Source organism: Kogia breviceps, chromosome 10 (genome assembly GCF_026419965.1).
Source record: "Kogia breviceps isolate mKogBre1 chromosome 10, mKogBre1 haplotype 1, whole genome shotgun sequence".
NCBI lineage: Eukaryota > Metazoa > Chordata > Mammalia > Artiodactyla > Physeteridae > Kogia > Kogia breviceps.
In genome coordinates this window covers 70,239,787-70,256,480 of record NC_081319.1, presented here as the reverse complement: position 1 = coordinate 70,256,480, position 16,694 = coordinate 70,239,787, and the positions used below count along the sequence as shown (strand labels likewise).

The following is a 16,694-nucleotide window of genomic DNA, read 5'->3' as shown; positions in this document are numbered from 1 at the left end:
TTTAAAGGCAGAAGTAATGGAACAAGTGAAGAGGCAGAGAGAACTAAATATGTTTTTTTTTAAAGTCTCTCAGGAGGCCTCCACCATCTCAGAAAACACTAAACATGCAGCAACTCTAGTTGCTAATGTCTAAAAGATCACCCCAACTGGGCAGGCTGTGTGCTACAACCTAGATGGTTAGTGTATTTTTTATGGAACGTTTTTAGGCAGATGGCAGTATAGTGTCTTAAGGAAAGTATGCCTTTTCCTAACTTATACAACATGGTCACCTGACTCTCACTCAGCCCACTTCTTCCTTTCTGCCATATCTAAAGGGTTTTCCCCACGTAGAGGGAAAGCTGGGCTTGCTTTCCACTCTCCCCTAGAATTTGCTCCAAGACAAGCCTCTCTCATCTAGAAGGGCTGCTGTCTGGTCTGAAGAGCTCTACAGTCCTGGAGATCACTCCTGGGATGGACCACCTAGAGAGGTGATGGCTACAGGCAAAGGCCCCGCAGAGGGCTCAGGGAGGGTTGCCCCAACCATCTCTCCTTCGTCACTCTCCACCTCCCTCCACTGCCCTCAAATAACTACTTCACCTACCTGCTCAGCATTCCTTTGGGACTGCAGGTGGGAGTGCAGGCGCCGGATGAGGGGGACACCGTTCCGTGCCTGCCGCTTCAACAGCCAGTAGTTGTGAAGCCGCTGCATGAACTGGTTTTTCCTCTGAAAGGAGAGACCACTACAGATCTTGTTCAACCTTGAGTAGAGGCAGAGGGAAGTGAAAGACAGGGTCAGTGGGTAGCCCAGATTACAGCCTCCTATTCAGACCCCCTGGTTCATTTCTGAAACTTACAGAGGAAGACAGAATAAAGTAGCCAAATGCCTCACCTCAGAGAAAGCCTTGAAAAGGACAGCAAAGTTAAGCAGCTCAGATTCAGCATGGGATATTTCACTTGATTTTCCACCTCCTGCCTTGCAGTCCTGACCCTCCAAAAGAACCCTCCCCCAGGAGAACCCTCACCCTATATTCCTGGACTCCCGAGACACAGGTCTGCGCCCCAACACCCCCACTCTTCTCTTGATAAAGGCAGCAAAAGAGAACAGGAACTTGCATAAGCTGTGGGCAAAGCGGTCACTATTTCCTGACCCCTGTAGTTAAGGGTCCCACCAGACCAGGGAGTAGTCCATAGCCAAGCTGGAAGAAAAATTAGTAGGAATACAGCAGGCTACTGCCTTCTGAACCCAAATACAACCCTTTGGAGTTGTCTGACCTCTGGTTTTTCATTAAAAATCTCAGTAGCCTAAAAATGTCTAATTTTGAACCAAATGGAAAAAAAATGGATCTAAAGATGTAAGAGGATGGAGAATCTGAAAATTTAGCTGGCTAGACAAAGAAAGATAAGTACTGTATGATAACGCTTATATGTGGAATCTAAAAAAGACAACAGGGGAATTCCCTGGCGGTCCAGTGCTTAGGACTTGGTGCTTTCACTGTGAAGGCTCAGGTTCAACCTCTGGTCAGGGAACTAAGATCCCACAAGCCGTGTGGCATGGCCAAAAAAAATAAATAAATAAAAAATACAACAAGCTAGTGAATATAACATAAAAGAAGCAGACTCATAGATATAGAGAACAAACAGTGGTTACCAGTGTGTGGCAGGGGGGTGGGGGGCAATACAGGGCTGGGGGAGTGGGAGGTACAAACTATTGGGTGTAAGATAGGCTCAAGGATGTATTGTACAACACAGGGAATATAGTCAGTATTTTGTAATAACTGCAAATAGAAAGTAAGCTTTAAAAATTGTATGAAAATTAAAAATATTTTTTTAATTTAGCTGGCTAAACTGCGCCAAAAGAGAAGTCTGGAGGTCAATGTTCAAGCCAATAACACGTGGCGGGGGAGGAGTGGGAAGGGAATTAATGAGCTCCCACAGTCTCTACCATAATGCCCAAACTTCAACGTGGGTCGCATTATTCCCATGTTACAAAAGATGAAAAGGCGGCTTAGGAACTGAGGCTGAATTCATTGTCAAAGTCACTAATGCAGCTAATAAGATGGTGAATCTGGGGAGGATTTGAACTCATGATCTCTCTGCTACACCATCTGTGCTCCGACATTGGTTAAGCAAGGCCTCAGTGCTCCTGTGGCATTTCCTCTGCTTCTTCTCTTCCTCTTACTCCACTAAAAGGAAGACAACTGTGGCTAAACAAGAAGGTAGAATCTAAGAAGGATGTTCATGTTGGGCTAGACATTGCTCACCCAGGCCTTGCGCCTTTCCATGGTCAGACATTCCTGCCCCAAAGCCAAGCTTACAAAATCAAGGCCTAGGCCTTTCCCCAAAGGACAGATCCCCCACCAACACCCAAGCCAAGCACACCTGCCCAGATGCAGGCAGCTCCCTCCCTCTACAACCTCTTGGCCATGGAGGGTCCCAACGACATTTGTGGCAGGTGGGAAAAAGAATAATAAAATAGCAGTAGCAGCAGCAGCCACCGTTTATTGAGCACTTACTATTTGCCAGGCACTGTGCTTTACTTGTATTATCTCATCTATTTCTCCCAACAACCCTACGAGGTAGGTTCACTTACAAATAAATAAACTAAGGCTGAAAGAAGTTAAGTGACTTGCCAAAGATCACACAGGTAGTTAGTGACAGAAGCAAGATTCAAACACAGGTCTGTCTGGTTCTTAGCCAGCATACTGTGCTGGCCCCTGCAAGAGACCACCTACAAGAGCAGACCTGACAACCAAAAAGTCTAGCCCCAGGGCGAAACCACCCTACAGATGGAGACTAAGCATGGACCCACTCACCTAAGGGAGAAGGGGAGCCTAGAACAGCTCTGTGACTAGAAGGCCCATTTCCAGTTGACTGAATCTAACTCCAGCCATGGCTCACAAGAGCCTCTCCCTCTGGATCTTGTCAGCTCTTGTGTCTTCCTTCCAGACCAACAAGTCTGGTTGCCTATTTCCCTCATACAACTCATTCCCCACTGCCCTCCAGTACTCTTTTCTCCCTATCCTTTATACCAAGAGAGACAGACAGCAGGAACAGAACCTAGAGGCATCACAAGCCCCAGCTTGTCCAGGGTCTGTCGCTTTACCCCTGGTTCCTTCCAGCCCTTAGAACAGGACTTGGCATATAGTAAGTGCTCAATAAACATCTCATTGAATGAATAATGGAGTGAACAACTTTACCTCCCGAGGCCGCAGTTTCTTCATCTGGGGGTGTGGGAGAAGGTGCAAGGACTATGTTAGATGAATAATCTCCAAGATTCCTTCCTGCTCTAACACTGTAGTCTTTTTAGTGAACATTACCAATGAGATGGGCATCCGCTGGAAAATCTTCCCCGTCCCTTGCTTGTCTGCCAAGCTCCCATCCCTCCAACAGCGCCAGCTACCTCTCTGATGGTTTAAAACAGGCACAATGGTTTTTCTACAGACTTGGTGGGGGCCAAGGTGGCTTAGTTACACAGCAGAGCTGAGTGATCTTCTTTCCTCTAAATCTAAAAGCTTCTCAGGAGGAGAAATAGCATATCTTCCCCATACAACCACCCCCTTACACAAGGTCCCCATCATTCCCAGGACAGAGCTTTCTGGAGAGCAGGTACCTATACTGACCCCTTGAAACAGTGGTTCTCAACTGGAAGTAGTTCTATCCCCATAAGGTTACTAGAAACATATGTAGGGAGCATCTGAGGTTGTCACAAAGACCAGGCAATGAGGGAGGGGATGCAAATGGTACTTACAAAGACCAGGGATGCTAAACATCGAGAAACGTATGGGACAGCCCTAATAATGAATTACTTCCTGTCCAAAATAACTCTTGTGCCCTGTTGAAAAATATTACCTTAGACATCCTGCCACCTGGGTTTCTAAGCAACTTAAGTGTCTGTCTCACCTTGAATCAAAGGAAATACACTGCTTTGAAGGGCACAATCAAAACCACAAACCAGGCCAGGCGAGCCCAGGGTCTAAAGGAGAAGTCTAAATTTGAGAGCACAGAAGAGAACAGGTATTCACCAACCTTGGGGAAAGAAGCCTGGCTCAGGGTCAACACCAGCCCGAGAAGAAATCATGAGTCCCTAGGGAGCCCTCCTGGGCAGGCTCACCTGTAAGAGGGTATCTGTGGGACAGTGACCATGGGGACAGTGGAGGGTGTGTCTCGGCCCACTTCCTCTGGCTCCTTCTTTATCCTTTGCTTCAAAGTCATCTTGTTCTTCTTGGACACTCCCTTGAGAGGGCCGCCTATCCCACCTTGGCCTTCATCTTCCTCCTCCTCTTCTACCTCTTCCTTCTCTTCTTCCTCCCCACAGCCCTCCTTCAGCCCTTCTTCGTCCCCAGCCTCACTGAGACTTCCTGGGGAGTCGCCCTTCCTCCTAGCAGTGGCAGCACCTGGCGGCGAGTGGGCCTCACAGTAGGCGGTCTTGCGCACTGTGAAGATGGTGCCATTGAGGCTGGTCTCACGCATAGGTTCAATCTTCATGAAGAGCCCAGCCCGCTGTGCACACGTCACATGGAAGGCCGTGTAGCAGTTCACCTTATGGCACTGGATGGCTGCACCCAGCCCCTTCTGCTTGCAGATATAGCAGGTTAGTTTCCAGCGGGCAGGTGGGATATTGTCGATGCCCTCAATAGGCTCCAGGAACACGGTGTTAGCAAAGCAGACTTCAGGGATCCAGATGGCACACACCACGTGGGCCCAGTGCCCATCGCTGGTCTGTTTGAAGGCGCCACCCTTGTTGGGGCAGAGGACGCAATCCACAGGCCGGGAGGGAGACTGCAGGCAGCAGCGGCATAGCCACTGGCCCTCGGGGATGTAAGGGACGCCATAGCACTCCTGGTGTACAGCCAGGTTGCAGATGTCACAGAAGAGAATGACGTTGCTGTTGTGGCATTCGTCATCCAGGCACACGCAGCAGAAAGCATCTTCGTCAATGAGTGACTGTTGGGCCCCACTGCTTCGACTCTCCAAGTATGACTCCTTCTCAAGCCGGTCCACCAGCAGCTCAAAGGTATCTGCCGACACCAAACTGTGCCCATCTACTCGCCGTTTCTCGTTTACCATGTCCAGCCAGGCAAGGTCCTCCTCATCCATGTCGTACTCTACTTCTGCATCCAGGTCTTCAGGCGGCTTCTCAATGTAGCGATAGTAGGCAGCAGGCAGCGGGGGTGCTTCTGGTTGACTGCCTGAGTCCACCATGCGGAAGCTGGGTTGCGGGAGGTGGAAGGAAGTGCCGGATGCATGCTTGGAGCAGGACTCCTTCTTCTTGCCCTTGGATGAGGGTTTTTTGGACTTGACAGGGAACTGAGGCTGCTCACTGTTTTCCTTGTTACTATTGCATTCGGTGATATCCTGGGCAGTCATCTCATCCTCTGTGATGATCTTGAGCGGGTCATAGATGCTAATACGATGCAGACGTCCATCAATGTCCACCTCGACGATCCGTTGGGCCTGGGCATATGTCAGGGTCTCCCGAGTGGGTGAGCACTTCAGACTATAGGGGGATGGAGAGCGCCGGCCCTCGGCATTCTGCCGTGACTTCCGGCGAGGCTTCCTCATGGCACCCGGGAACCAACGAGACAGGCCTAAGGAGAGGAGGCCAGGAGACTGTGAGCCAGACATTCAGGCGTGCATGCATTCATTCACCCTTCCATCTGATCAAGTGGCCACTGAGCAAACTGGCTATTCCCTCTGTCTGAACATCTTGCCCCTCAGGTGTCCACATGGCTTGCTCTTTCACCTCCTCCAAGTCTTTCCATAAACAGTGTTTCTCAGTGAGACCTATGACCATTCTATCCAAAATTGCAAATCCCTTTCCCCCACCAGCAATCTTTCATCCTGCTTTATATTTCACTATAACTCACCAATTTTTACTGTGCTATGTAATTTATATATTTATCATGAATATTTGTTTCCTTCCACTAGAATGTAAGGTCCATGAGGGGAGGGATTTTTGCCTGTCTTGTTCACTGCTGTATCTCCAGCACCTGGAATGGTGCCTGACTCCTAAGTAAGCATTCTCTAAGTGTTAGCTAAATGAAATGAGAAATCAAACACTCATGATCCCTGCCCTCAAAGAGCGCTGTCTGACTGAAGGGACAGAAAAGTAAACACAACAGATGACTACAGATCAATGCAACATGAGGAGAGAGCTAATGTCCTAATGAGGTACATAAGGCTGTGGGACAGCTAACTATGGAAAAGAGGGTGGTGGTTAAGGCTTAGGAAAGGAGTAAACAAGAACAGCATCCACTTACAAGCTCTACACATGACCTGTGGCCCCATGGGGGATCAAAAATCCACAGGTCTAGAGCACTCTCCCAACCCATCTTACCATGATCCATGATCAGAAACCCTATCCCCGACCATGCCCAGCGGTGAAGGGGTAAGGCACCTGAAATGTCTATCGCATGTGGTCTAAGGACTTCAAACTACAATGTGCAGGGTATTCTCTGCAAAAGGCAGCATTCAGGATGCACTGGCTAGTACGTCTCTAAGCAGAAACCCTGGAGGCTCTGGGAGTGGCCCCAAGTGGCCTATGTGGGACCCTCACTGGACCTAAGGCCAAGGTAACTGGGGCAATATCTAGGGTAAACTCTCAACGCCTCTGTTACTTCAAAAGCCCCTCTCTCCCAAAATACATCCAGTCCACCCTTGTGCAACAAAGAGAAAGCTCTAAGTTTTTCCCATTGTTCTCTGGGATGGAGGGAATTATGACAAGCTCACAAGGAGCTGTGGTCACAGTTACTGAGGCCATCAATAACTAAGAAAGACCTTTGGGGATATGGTGCCCTGAGATGCGGGCAGAGACTTGGAAGGGTATGAACAGGTAGATGATTTCAAGGAGAAAAACAGAATTTGTCACCTTGCTTGCAGGATCGACCATCTTTATAAAGTGGAGATGGTGATGATAATGTAGCACACTTTCACAAACTACAAAGCCCTTTTACTTTTAATATTTTCTCCATTTTACAGATGAAGACACAGAAGCTCAGAAAGGTGTCACTCCTCCTAAAGCTGGTAAGTGACAGAGCTACAATTCAAACCCAGATCTTCTGATCTGCTCAAGCCATCTCACTAGGACATAAGAACACCACGGAGATGCCATGGTCTGGTACAAAAAGAGGCTCTGAGGCAATCCAGGTTCTAATCTTGGCCCTGTGTGACCCGGAGAAAGACACTGAAACGTTCTGTGCCCGCACACTCCATCAGTAAAATGAAATTAATAAAATTTATTTCTTAAGGGTTGCTATTTGTTAATAAGGTATTCTTAACATACTTATTTTAAAAGCCTTCCAATCCCAAAGTGTGACGGAAAGAAACAAACAAAAAACAACTTGGCTGAGGCACAGTGCCAGGCAGGCACAAACCCTATTTGGAACCATAGGAAAGAGAATCATTCGCAGAAATTCTGTCCAGGTTCCAGAGACCCTTGGCCACTACATGCCTGACAAATGCCAACTCCCTGGGGGCAGCCCGGGCCAACAGACCTGCTTTATTATCCCCACCCTGTCAAGGGCATGCAGACCCTTGCAGAGGTGTGAAAATCTACCTCAACAGTAACTTGAAATGGTTCAGAAAGGGGATGTAGCTCCTCCTTTGTCACAGCCACGATATATTCTTCCTCCCTACCCGCTACCTCCTAGGCAACTCGAGTATCTCTCAACCAAGCAGCAAGTATCTACAGAGGCCTCTGCTGTCCTACCCAAGCCTCTAGACACTGGGGGGCCAACTCCAGAGGGGGAAGGGCTGTTGCTGAGGAAAACGAAATGAATTTCGCCCTCAAGGAGCTTACAGTCTAGTTTTTTGGCGGGAGTTTCTCATCCCACACAGCCCTTCCCACATACACAGTTCCACATACCTCCAACACCCCCAGAGGTCTACCCGGCATCCCTTGAGCCCCCCACTCGCCCACCCCAACCAGGTCCGCGAAGAATAAGGAGTTTCTGCAATTAGACTGCTCCCCCCGCACCCCACACGAGATACTCATGAGACAAGTAAGGACCCCAGCAGGATCCCGCCCCTCTAAAGGGGCACCTCTTCCAGAAGAATCCTGACCCTTCGGAGAGGAAAGGAGGGAAATAACATCTCCTCACCAGAGGAGAGAGAGCGAACGCGCCTGAGAAAGACCCGAAGTCCGACCCTCAGAGAGAGAAAGCTAGCGCCTGCGAACAAGAGGGGCGGAGGCAAGCGCCCATTGGCCGCCTCACCTGCCCGTCTGGACGAACCGGGGCGCCAAGGGACGCTCAGGGGGTGGAACTCTCCTCTGGCCTGACCAATTGGAGAGCGTGGCGGGGGCGGGGCTCGGCGGCTCGGCTTCCAGGGCCAGGGGGGAAACAAGATGGCGGCTGCGGGAGGGGGTCCTCGCTTTTCAGCTCCCCCCTCACCCGCCTTCTCCTTCTCCGCTGCCACCCTGGCTCCAGGAAAGAGCTTTCGCGCCGCCCCCGCCCCGCTCGGGAAGCCCCTCGCTTCCCTACCCCATCCCGCGCAGTCCCTGGTCCCCGTAGGCCCCGCTGCCCTCGCCCCCGCTCCGTTCGGCCCCGCTGCCGCCCCCATTACCTCAGCAGCCGGCCCGGCCCCACCGTTCGGGGCTCCTGGGCGCGGGCGGGCCGGCCGCCTAGCAGGTCGGCGCGGCCCGGGGAGCAGAGCGCGGCCTCCTCCCGCGCTGGCCTCCGTGGCCACCGCCGTGCCCCTTCCCGGCCCGCGCTGGGGCCCCGGCCCGGCCGCCGCCGCTCCCGGGGGAGGAGGGGGAATGGAACCGCCGCCGCCGCCGCCGCTGCCGCCACGGAGCCCGGCCGAGGGGAGGGAGGGATCAGCCCCCAGGCAGGATCCGCCCCTCCGGCCTCCCCCCCTCCCCCCGCCACCTCCACCCCTTCCCTCGCTCCCTCTCTGGCTCCGCGGTCTCTCCCGCTGAACAGGAGCGAGAGCGCGAAAGAGAGGGGGAACAAGAAAAAAAATCCCCCCGCCCGTGCCCGGCGCGGCGGCGGCCGGGGCGGCGCGGAGAGGAGCGCGGAGCCGCTGCCGCCACAGGGCACCGTCCCCTGCTCGGCCTCACGGTGGCGGTGCGGATGCGGCAGGGGCGCGGAGCAAAGGCGGGATCTGCGCCGGCCGCGGCCCCGGCTCACGCCGACCTGGCTCGCCACGGGGCGAGTACGACTAGAGAGCTGGGGGGCGTTCGGGTCCAGCTGGGAAAGACGGGGTCCCTAACTCCTTAGAGTGGTTAGTCATCCCCTCCCCCAGCCCTGCGGGGGAGGTGGCTAAGGTTTGGAGCAACAACCCCTGTCCCTGAGCTAGAGGGTCCCTCCAAAGGCTAAGTCAAGAGCAGTCATTGAAGACAAAACCGGTCTGTAGTTTCTTGGGGTGCAGGTTCCTGCACTTCTCCCAGAAAGTCGCCCCCTTCCCCCCTTGCTCCAGTCCGGAGGACAAAGGTCTATCGATGTCCATACCCTTCCCCAGTGAGGACAGCCGGGGAAGATCTGCCTCTGTTGTGTACAGGTGAGCCTCTTATTCCCCACGAGACGTCTTTCTTAAGAAACAGACTTGACTTTTCGTTGTGTGCCATCCTCTCCCTTCTGTGTTTAAAAAGAGTAAACATAAAAGAGTAAACATAAAAGTTTGACCGTGTACTTAAGGACGTCTGGTAACTCGCTTGTCACCATAGACTGAGAAACACTGTCTCCTTAAACCTGATTTGGCTAGGAGTCCGTTAATTTAATGCAAAAGCCCTTTTATAATAGATGTTTGACAAATGGCAACTTCAGACTTTCAGATATAATCAGCCTGGCTTTTGCTTTGGTAAATAAATTTAAGAAGAGAAAAGGGCTCCTTTGCCACACCTGTTTTGCCTGTAAATTGGAAAGCTTACCTCATATGACTGAAGTCTTAAGCACCAGTATTTAACGATGTTTATAAAGGATGTATGGATAGACTGCCTTTAAATGTGAACATGAATGACATGTTTTGAAAGCGTTTCCTCTGCCGGCGCTGGTGGTGTAGCTTGGTAAGACTCAGTTTCTTGCTTGGTTCTGATCATCAATGACACAGATTGTAGAGTCAGAGGATGAAGGATAAAGGCTTAGGATCCAAGTCTTCCAAATGCTTAAACTTAACGAACTGCTACTTTTGAAGTATAGATGTTCATTACCCTAAGGAATTTAAACATATTGTATTTTGGATTTGAAAGTTTGATAAAAGTAAGGAAGCTAATTTGTATAACAAAGATGTTTTCCTGATTACGTGGTAGCACCTTCTGGCAAAATGATAGCAAAAATACTTCATTAACCAATTTTTTTTAAAGAAAAAAGGACTGGCTTGTGAAGCTAAGCAAGGACAGGGCATTGTTTTGAAAGCTGTGAAGGTGAAATAGTATGAATTAACGTCAAAAGGCTAGGGAGAATAATCATTTGGAAGGAAGGTGTAGAAGAAAAGATGATTAATTGTGGAAGGGAAAGCCCCAGAGGCAAGAGAATATTACAATTACTTTTAGTTAAAGAAAAAAAAAAAGACTAATAGAAACAAGAACACTGAATTTCATTTATTGTTCTTTTAAAGTGTGAAATATAACCATTTCTGCATATAACTAGTAACTTTTATTTCTTGATGGATGTTCTCAAAATTTATTTAGTACAATTCCCATTTGTGTGATTGGGACCTTTTTCCACTAAAGTTAATGAATAAATACTTTGAGGAAAGGTATTGGTTTCCATTTGTAACAGTAAGTAAAATAATTATTTAAATGCTGTTGAAAATGCATTGTTAACCTGATACATATAATTTCCAGGTTTTTCTATTTAAAGCTTTCATAGAAGACCTTATTCAGCCTAAATGTTTTTCTTCCATTTTCAACTTCCACTTTCTTAATGGTAACTTTACAGTTGTCCTCGCTTCTATTTTTGACATTTGGAATTGTTTCTGCACACAGAGCCAGTTCACTATGATGTAATCTTAAATGTAACATGGGACAGTTATGTCATTAAAAACAAATTTGAGGGCTTCCCTGGTGGTGCAGTTAAGAATCTACCTACCAATACAGGGGACATAGGTTCAAGCCCTGGTCCGGGAAGATCCCACATGCCGCAGAGCAGCTAAACTCATGCACCACAACTACTGAGCATGCACTCCAGAGCCCACGTGCCACAACTACTGAAGCCTCTGCGCCTAGAGCCCGTGCTCTGCCACAAGAGAAGCCACCTCAGTGAGAAGCTCGTGCACTGCAACAGAGCAGCCCCAGCTCGCCGCAACTAGAGAAGGCCCATGCACAGCAACGAAGACCCAAGGCAGCCAAAAATAAATAAATACATTTATTTTTCAAAAAACAAATTTGGAACATGTATCAAAAATCCCAGAGGCACTAAATTTAATTCACTTTAATCTTTAGCTATTTTAAATAGTTTAAATTCACCAGCCCTTGGCCTTTCCATTAAACCATACAGCAATTCATTTCAACAGACAGAGGCACAGACCTTTGATTCCCAATAGTAGTTTTAAAAATCCTCCATTTATAAGTAGGCACTAACTTAATTTGGAGTAGGAGACTATTTTACCACTTAAACCCAGAAAATGAAACATGAGTACAAAAAGTGTCCCCCTCAATTTTTTTCCCAGCATCTCAGGATATCTTTGTCAACAATTTACTATTATCATTAGTTTACCAAGGCAAGAAACCTCTGAAGGGTCAGATGCAATACCCACTGGATTAATAAAAATACGTGTAATGAAAAGAAAATAGACTTTGAGTAATTGTTGAATTATTTTTAATAGAATATTCCTTCCTTAGACTTTGGCTAAAAGAATTCTAAACCATACGTAGGAAGAATATGGGAGTTTGAAATCATTGTGATATTTTTATGCTGTAATGAAAATGCTGTAAGAATATAGTTTGCTTAGAAAAAGGAAAAAATTTATGCTAACAACAGGCTTTAAATTGAACACCAGACCCTCTAAATTTAATTGCATTTATTCCTGTAACAGACATTTATCGAACATCTGTGTGTCCAACACTGTTCAAGTTGCTTTGAAAAATAATGACAAAATCTCAACGTAGGGCACAGTGATCATATGTAAATGTAGAATATATTTTTCTTTGCCTTGAGTAGTGTACAATCAAGAAGCAAGCTAGAAATAACTAGAAAATACATGTAGGAGAAATCAGATAAGGCAGTGAACAGTGTAGAGCCACTGCTCTTCAAATGGAGGATAGGAGACTTCTTTTAGCCTGGTTCTAAATAGTGGTGGATGTGAATTGGCGAAAAGAGTGTGGAATGACATTATTAGATTGGTGACAGGGCAGCCCAGGCAAAGGGATAACATGCAGGGAATAATAAGGAAATTACCCTAGCTGGTCTGTATGGGAAGTTGTTAAGAAAGAAAAAGTTGAATTGGACATGGCAAGGGTATAGGGATAATAAAAATAATACCTAACACTTATGTGCAAGGTATTGTGCTCAGTGCTTTACATACTGTATTTATTAAAAATCTTTTTTGCACTTAGAAAACAAACTAGTTTAATTAATAAAGGAAATCTATTGATTCTCATAACCAGAAGGTCCAGGGGTGCATCTGGTTTTAGGTAAGGTCAAGAGATTCAGATTATGTCATCAGGACATAGTTTCTTGCAGTCTCTCAGCCAACCTGAACTAATAGCTGTGGCCAGAAAGACATGATACTCTAATGAGGTGTGGTCATTGTTCACTAACAGAACCAGAGGACACTGGCAGGAGATGATTCTCCAAAGATATAGTGGGCACTTGTACAAAGTAGGTCCAACATGCATGCTATATCTCATTTATCAATTTGTAGCTCTGTGAAATTATTATTATGGTCCCCATTACACATAGGATAAACTGGAGCAGGAACAGTATTAGGTAAACTAGGAAGAATTTGTAGTATTTGTTGTGAAAATAAAAGGGCATTAACCAGAATGGTGGATGAGACTGTAGAGAAAAAGGAAAGGAAGAGTCAAATCAGAAATCAGAAGACAAATCAACAGTTTTATGAATGATTGGACATAGGAACAAAGGAGAGAATCAAAGATGAATCTAACCTCAAATTTAGGAGGTTTTGACGATGCTAGTATGGTCATTGCAAATTAAGAGGTGGCAAAGGGTTATTCCGGAGCTCCTTTTGGGTCTGAGGGCCTGAGGATTGAGGAAATGATAAGTCAGCCCAAGTTCTCTGGAGCCCCTTTTAGTCACATTAAAATACATATTCATTCAATAATTATCTGTGAGCTGCAGGTAAAGTTGTATTTTATGCCTGTGAAGACCACAAAGGTGAAAAGGCTATGCTGTCACACTTGAAGTCACTTAAAATCTAATCACAGGAATAAAGCAAGTATATTAGTAACCAGAACATGCCATGACATATAAGCACCTCAAGAGAGATGCAAGCAGAGTGGCATGAGAGTTAGAGATGAGAGAGAAGAGAGGAAGGCTCCATGAAGAAGGTGCCAATTGAGCTCCACCTTAAAGCTTGGGTTGAGTGTTAACTAGGAGGATGGTGGAATGTGGTCCAGGCTGAGCACCATGAGCAGAGAAAGGTGGGACACCATAATAGTGATTCAGGGGACAGTGGGTTATCCCGTTTGACCAAAAATGGGAGATGTAAGTGAAGATACTGGAAAGATAAAGTCCAAGCATGGAGTCTGTTTTATGGGGAACTGGATGAGAAGGGGCAGTAGTTCCTCATGATTTTTAGAACAAAGAAATGGCTTGAATAATTCATGCTTGAAGATCCAGTCAGGCAAGAGAGTATGGTACAGTATGGTTTAAATTATCCACCTAGTATGGCTTACATTATCCTCTTTGGACTTGAATTCTGGCTAGAACATTTTACCATATTCTTAGTGAAACTTTAAACCACAAACCTAAAAGTGAATAGCATGTGGCAAGTGTAAATTGTTCAACCTGATTTAATGTCCTTTCATTTCAACCTTTAATTAGCATTTCTGTTAAGTCCTAAACTTTTTTTTTTTTTTTTTTTTTTTTTTTTTTTTTGCAGTACGCGGGCCTCTCACTGTTGTGGCCTCTCCTGTTGCGGAGCACAGGCTCCGGACGCGCAGGCTCAGTGGCCATGGCTCACGGGCCCAGCCGCTCCACGGCATGTGGGATCTTCCCCGACCGGGGCACGAACCCGTGTCCCCTGCATCGGCAGGCGGACTCTCAACCACTGCGCCACCAGGGAAGCCCAGTCCTAAACTTTTAATCATGCTTGAAGTCAGGACACCATAAAATATGTTATTTCCATATTTTAACAAAAGAACTGACCCTGCAAGTAGCCACCTACTTGGTATAATTTTACTAAAGAGAGAAAATGAACAAAAGTAATAGCACCTAAAAAAAAAATAATAAGAGCACCTACCAAACCAGAACCTGCATTTTAACAAAATCCCCCTAGGTGATTCATATGTGTGATGGTTAATTTTATGTGTGAAGTTGACTGGGCTAAGGGATAGCTGGTAAAACATTATTACTGAGTGTTTGTGAGGCTGTTTCTGGAAGAGATTAGCATTTTAATCGGTAGACTGAGTAAAGAAGATCACCCCTAATAGTGCGGATGGGCATCGTCCAATCTGTGGAGGGCCTGACTAGGACAAAAAGGTAGAGGAAGGTTGAATTTGCTCTCTGGTTGAGCTGGGACATTATCTTTTCCTGCCCTTGGACATAGGTGGTTCTGGCTCCCACGCCTTTGGACTTGGCTAAGTTATACCAGCAGCCGTCCTGGTTCTCCAGCTTGCAGATGACAGATCATGGGACTTCTTGGCCTCCATAATTGCTTGAACCAATTCCTATAATATCTATTTATTCTGTTTCTCTACAGAACCCTGATTAATACAATGTGCATATTAAAGTTGAGAAGCAGTGGATTAGAGGATATAAGACAATTCCAGGATTAAAGTGTTTTAAGGTCCTTGCATTGTCTGGGAAAAGGGTAAAGCTCAAGAATTAATATTTGCCTTTGATTAGTCAAGAATACCTGTTGTATGATTCCATTTATTTGAAATTCTTGAAAATGCAAACTAATCTATAGTAACAGAAAGCAGATTGGTGGCTGCCTGGAGGTAGAGGAGAGTACTGACTATAAAGGGGCATGTGGGAATTTTGGGAGTGATGGAAACCTTCTATAAGTTGATTGTGGTGGTAGAGAAACATTTGTCAGAAGTTATCGAAATACTGGGATAGCCGTCATGTATTTTACATAAATTGTACCACAATTAAGTTGATTAAAAAAAGAATACCTGTTGTCATTTTTAGACTAATCATTAAAAGAATGAAAAAAAGAGTATATAACTCACAAACTAGTAGAGAGGAAAAAAGAAATAATAAATATTCAACCAATCAAAAAGAAGACAAAAAGGAACACAAATAAGCAATAAGAACAAAAATAAGCAGTAAGATGATGGCAGATATAAAGTCAATCTACAGTCTAAACGGTAGAAAGAACAGTGTATGTTGAGAGGGACATTTTTGGGAAAGTTTAACAATAGATGGTTAAAATGTGTGGATTGAGCACATGCATTTATCCCCCAAACTTCACTTAATATGTTAATAAAGGATTTAAAAAACCCTGCAAGATAATAAAATCCACAAGAACCAGAGAATGGGGGGAAGAAACAACAGCAATTGAGAACTGTCAATAAAATTTTGGAGAATGGAAGTAGATGGGTGAACAAATCAGAGAGAGTTAGAAGTCTGCAAGAAGAGCCGGTAAAAATCAGCTGATTCACATTAGACCACTAGAAAGGCTTAGAAGTAGGAGACTGCAGGTACTTCTGAAGAAATGTGCGTGCTGGGGGGTAGGGGGTGGTGGTGAGGGGGTGGCAGTGGCTTGGAGAGTAGGCCTGAAAGTAGGATTGGCTGAAAAACCTGTTAAAAGGGTGGTTAGATGCCATCAGATCTCCCCACTACTCCTTGGAGATTTGCCATCTCAAGAAATTGAACTAAAGAGATCTGGACTTGGAGATTCCAGGCAGGCACCAATGAAGGCAGGGACAAAGTACCATTCTGAAAATGGCAATTAGAATGAAACTCTACATACTGAATGGTGAGACACTCCATCCCCACCTCATTTCCCTTTTCAGTGCTGATAAAGAGGAAGGGAGAAGCTGGTACAAATTGATGGGATCTGGTGGTCCAAAAGGGGGCTGAGAAAAAGATCCCATGAAAATATTTTTAGCCAGCTTATCCTTTCAGGTGGGGAATTGAAAAAAATATTTTCTTGATATCAAAATCCTCAGTGGGGGCTTCCCTGGTGGCGCAGTGGTTGAGAATCCGCCTGCCGATGCAGGGGACACGGGTTCGTGCCCTGGTCCGGGAAGATCCCACGTGCCGCGGAGTGGCTGGGCCCGTGAGCCATGGCCACTGAGCCTGCGCGTCCGGAGCCTGTGCTCCGCAATGGGAGAGGCCACAACAGTGAGAGGCCCGCGTACCACAAAAAAAAAAAAAAGAAAGAAAAAATCCTTAGTGGCCCAGCCTCTTCCCCCACCTCACATTTTAGAACACCAGGAGCCAAATATATTAGAATATTGCTATTCAGATTGTTGTCCAAGAACCAGTAGTATTGGCATGCCCTGGGAGGGGGTCAGAAATGCTGACTCTCAGGCCCCACTCCAGACCTGCCAAACCCAAATCTGCATTTTAACAAGATTCCCCCAGGTGATTTATGTAATTTTTTAAATAATTAACTCTCTTAATAGATTTATTTTATTTGTTTAT

At 46.4% G+C, this 16,694-nt stretch overlaps 1 protein-coding gene across 4 annotated transcripts in view; it reads right to left on the bottom strand.

Moving 5' to 3' along the window:
* BRPF3 (bromodomain and PHD finger containing 3) overlaps positions 1–8,921 on the bottom strand; it is a 35,687-nt gene extending 26,766 nt beyond the window's left edge. Inside the window, exons 1-3 of one of the 4 annotated variants that reach the window (XR_010835072.1) lie at positions 8,542–8,921; positions 4,091–5,567; positions 581–737 (exon numbers count right to left, since the gene is read on the bottom strand). Coding sequence is in view for 2 of the 4 variants with exons in the window: in XM_067006092.1 (XP_066862193.1) it covers positions 581–737; positions 4,091–5,541 (1,608 nt within the window). In the remaining 2 variants the exon portion in view is untranslated. The remainder of the gene's footprint in view (positions 1–580; positions 738–4,090; positions 5,568–8,541) is intronic. The other 3 variants (XR_010835071.1, XM_067006092.1, XM_059076325.2) reach the window with 3 other exon arrangements.
* Between the last annotated feature and the right edge of the window lie 7,773 nt (positions 8,922–16,694).